Source organism: Hemitrygon akajei, chromosome 1, assembly GCF_048418815.1.
Source record: "Hemitrygon akajei chromosome 1, sHemAka1.3, whole genome shotgun sequence".
Classification (NCBI taxonomy): domain Eukaryota; kingdom Metazoa; phylum Chordata; class Chondrichthyes; order Myliobatiformes; family Dasyatidae; genus Hemitrygon; species Hemitrygon akajei.
The window spans coordinates 175,837,902-175,841,864 of NC_133124.1; the positions used below are offsets into that span (position 1 = coordinate 175,837,902).

The 3,963-nt window shown below is 44.3% G+C and overlaps 1 protein-coding gene across 1 annotated transcript in view; it reads left to right on the forward strand.

Moving 5' to 3' along the window:
* Positions 1-319, forward strand: part of LOC140726738 (B-cell receptor CD22-like) — a 195,404-nt gene extending 195,085 nt beyond the window's left edge. The window contains exon 15 of the mRNA XM_073043547.1: positions 259-319. Within this exon, the coding sequence (XP_072899648.1) occupies positions 259-319 (61 nt within the window). The remainder of the gene's footprint in view (positions 1-258) is intronic.
* Positions 320-3,963: the final 3,644 nt, after the last annotated feature.

Below are 3,963 nucleotides of genomic sequence, written 5' to 3' on the forward strand. Positions count from 1 at the left end.
GGTCTTTTGAGTTTCTTTGTTTTGTGTCTGCTTGTCAGAAGGCGATTCCCAAGGTTGTATGGTGCAGACACACTGTGATAATAATGGTGTTGTGAACTTTGACCTGCTCCAGTGGAATCCATCAGTGGTAGCGGCCCCTCGGGCGACGATAGGCCCCAGTGGCTGACTCCCCTGATGGTGAAGTACTTGTGTTGTTTCTTTCGAGCCTATAAGCTGTTTGCCTTGTTGGTTACGTGTTTCTTGTATTTCTGATTTTAGCAACTGCTCAGATCTGTACAGAGCATATTGGTCAATGTGGGTTGTTTTTAAATGTGTATAGCGTTTAGGCCTCCGTTACTCTCGATAGACATGGGTTTGCGCCTTGGAAAGTTTCCAGGGCACAAGCCTGGGCAAGCTTTTTTTAATGGAAGACTGGCAGTTGCCAAGCTGCAAGTCTCCCCTCTCCACGCCACCGATGTTGTCCAAGGGAAGGGCATTAGGACCCAAGCAGCTTGGCACTGGTGTCGTCGCAGAGCAATGTGCTTATAAATAAACTTGATTTGGAACAGAAGCGTTGACAGATTTCTGCCGAGATATCAAGCCTGGTCAGCAGCGCCCCCTGCAGATCAGTAGAGTTGTTGCAGCTCTCTTCATTCATTCCGCCAACATACACAAAATGCTGGTGGAACACAGCAGGCCAGGCGGCATCTATAGGAGAAGCGCTGTCGATGTTTCGGGCCGAGACCCTTCATCAGGACTAACTGAAAGAAAAGACAGTAAGAGATTTGAAAGTGGAGGGGAGGGGGAAATCCGAAATGATAGGAGAAGACAGGAGGGGGAGGGGGAGGAAGCTAAGAGCTGGAAAGGTGATTGGCAAAAGGGATACAGAGCTGGAGAAGGGAACGGATCATGGACGGGAGGCCTAGGGAGAAGAAAGGGGGAGAGGAGCACCAGAGGGAGATGGAGAACAGGCAAGGAGTGATGGGAGAGGGGCAGAGAGAAAAAAATAAAGGGGGTGCGTGTGTGTGCGATAATTAATAAATAAGTAGATAGATAGATAAGGGATGAGGTAAGAATCACCACTGGTGCAGACAATTGTTTTTAGAAGTCACATAATTAGTTTAATGGACATCTGTTTTTTGGAGATCTGTGTGCAGTCAAAGTTCAACTACTAGTGAGTCAGTATCCTGGCAAAAACTACACCGAGAAGACAAAGAACACTCCAAGCAATTCTGTGAGGTTTATTGAAAAGCACAATAAAATTCCAAGTCTCTGAGTATCCCTTGGTGTACAGTTAAGTCAATCATCACGAAATGGAAAGAATATGTCACAGCTGTAAATCTGCCTAAAGCAGGCTGTCCTCAAAAACCTGAGTGACCGTGTAAGAAGGGGGCTAGTGAGGGAGGCCACTAAGAGCCCACTGGAGGAGTTACAAGCTTCACTGGGTGAGGTGGGAGAGACTGGGTGCTTCACCAGTCGCAGCTTTATAGAAGGCAAAAAGAAACCAACTTTTGAAAAAACTCACATGAAAACTTGACTGGAGTTTTCCAGAAGGCACGTGGGAGACCCTGAAGTCAGATGGAAGAAGAATCAATGATCTGATGAAAGCAAAATTGAGTGTTTTGCCCATCAGAAATCAACGCTGTGTTTGGCGTAAGCCAAAGAATGCACATCATCAAAAACACACCATCCCTACCGTGGGGATGCTTCACTGCGGCAGGCCCTGGAAGGATTGTGAAGGTAGAGGGTAAAACGAATGCAGCAAAACCTGATGCAGTCTGGAAGAGAACAGTGACTTGGGAGAAGTTTCATTTTACAGCAAGGTGATGACCCCAAGCATGAAGCCATAATTACACAGGAGTGACTAAAAACAACAAAGTTAATGTCCTGGAGTGGCCATGTCAGAGTCCAGACCTCAATCCAATTGAGACTTTGTGGCTAGACTTGAAAAGGGCTATTCACTCATGATCTCCATGAAATCTGACACAGCTTGAGCAGTCTTGTAAAGAAGAATAGGGAAAAATTGCAGAGTCCAGATGTGCAGAGCTGAAAGAGACCGATACACACAGACTCAAGGCTGTTATTGCTGCCAAAGATGCATCAACTAAATACTGTCTTGAAGGGGGTGAATACTTATGCAATCAATTATTTATTTTATCTTATATTTGTAATCAATTTAGATCACTTTGTAGAGGTCTGTTTTCACTTTGACACGAAAGAGTATTTCTCCCTTGATCAGTGTCAAAAAAGCCAAATTAAATCCACTGTGATTCAAAGTTGTAGAACAATAAAACATGAAAACCTCCGGGGGGGGTGGTGAATACTTTTTATAGGCACTGTATATATGTTAAGGCATAGAGGTCAAGGAGGAGGAAGTTCTAAGACTCCGAATGTGTATTAAGGTGAGAAAGTCCCCAGGGCCTGATGGGATTTAACCAGGTTATTGAAGGAGGTAGGAGACGAGGTTGTCGGGCCCTTGACCAGTATCTTCCGTTTTTTTCTGGCTTCTCGAATAATAGCTTCTTTAGTCGTATAATAATGCAAAGAAAGTACAACTGCTCGAAGACGTAATTCGGCTGAACGCCGAGAAAATGGAATTCTGTGAGCTCTGTCAATTAAGGGGCTAGTTCCGAGGGTCTCATTGAAAAGTGAATACAGCATATCTGAGAAGAATTTTAACAAATCACCAGCTTCAGTATTTTCAGGCAGTCCCAGAATACGCAGATTCCTCCGACGCCCTCTACTATCTAAATCTTTTCTTCGTTTTAGTTAGTTCCGAGGTAATTTCATTGATTTTCTTTTCCATCAAAGATATCTTCATTCCTTGATCTTTAATAGTTTGCTTGAATAGATCATGCTCACTCTCGATTCGGGTTGTAGTCTGCTGAAGTGTTTGAAGTTGAGAGTCCAAGTTTTTCAGAGAGTCTTGAATCATAGAAATAGCTTTTTCGAGCTTCCCGTTTGAACCGGCCAGCTTATCAATTTTAATATTAAGCGATCCGAATTCCGACTTCATGTCTTGTATTGAAGAAAATATTCCCGCTAGTGTAACAGGTTCCTCCATTTTCTTGGTTTGTTCCGTTCACTCCGTTTCAGGGAAAGTCTTGCCGCTTCTCAGTTCAATACCAGAACGACTTTTTTCTGCCATTGTAATTAAGTCATAAATCCTTCAGTAGAAATAATAAATCCTTCAGTAGAAGTAGTAAATCATCAAAACTAAAAGGGATCTGTTGGTGGGATATAAAATATATTAAAAGAGAGCGAGCCGCTAGGAATGCGACCTACTCCATGGTCATCCCCCTTGGCCAGTATCTTCATGTCATCTCTAGCCGGGTGAGGTCCTGGAGGACTGGCGAGCGATCAAGGGAAAATCCTGAGAACTATAAACCAGTTAATAGGATATAAGAGCATTTGGAAACCGAAGGCTGAATAAGGGAGAGCCAGAGCGTAGTGATTGAAGAGACATTCAAGCTGGAGGTCTGTAATTAGTGGTGTTCTGCAGTGAGCTGGGCTGGGACCTCTGCTGTTGGTGGTGTACATAAATGACCTGGTTGAAAATGTGGATGGCGGTGGGGTGGGGGGGGGGGGGGCAAGTTTCTGGATGATACCAACATTGGCGGAGATGTGGATAGTGTCAAGGACTGGCAAAGAATTCAGCATGATTTCGATCAGTTGCAGATATGGGCAGAGAAATTGCAGGTGGAGTTTAGCCCAGATAAACGTGAGGTTTTGTACTTCAGTCGGACAAATGCAAGGAGACAGGATGCTTTTCGGGCAACGTCGCTGAGCAGAGAGATCTTGGGATCCAAGTTCATAGCTCCTTGAAAGTGGCTACACAGGTCGATAAGGTGGTTAAAGGGCTTATGCAATGCTTATTAGTCGAGACATTGAGTTCAAAGTCAGGAGGTTATGCCGCAACTTTATAGAACTCTGGCTAGGCCACATATATAACCATATAACAATTACAGTACGGAAACAGGCCAT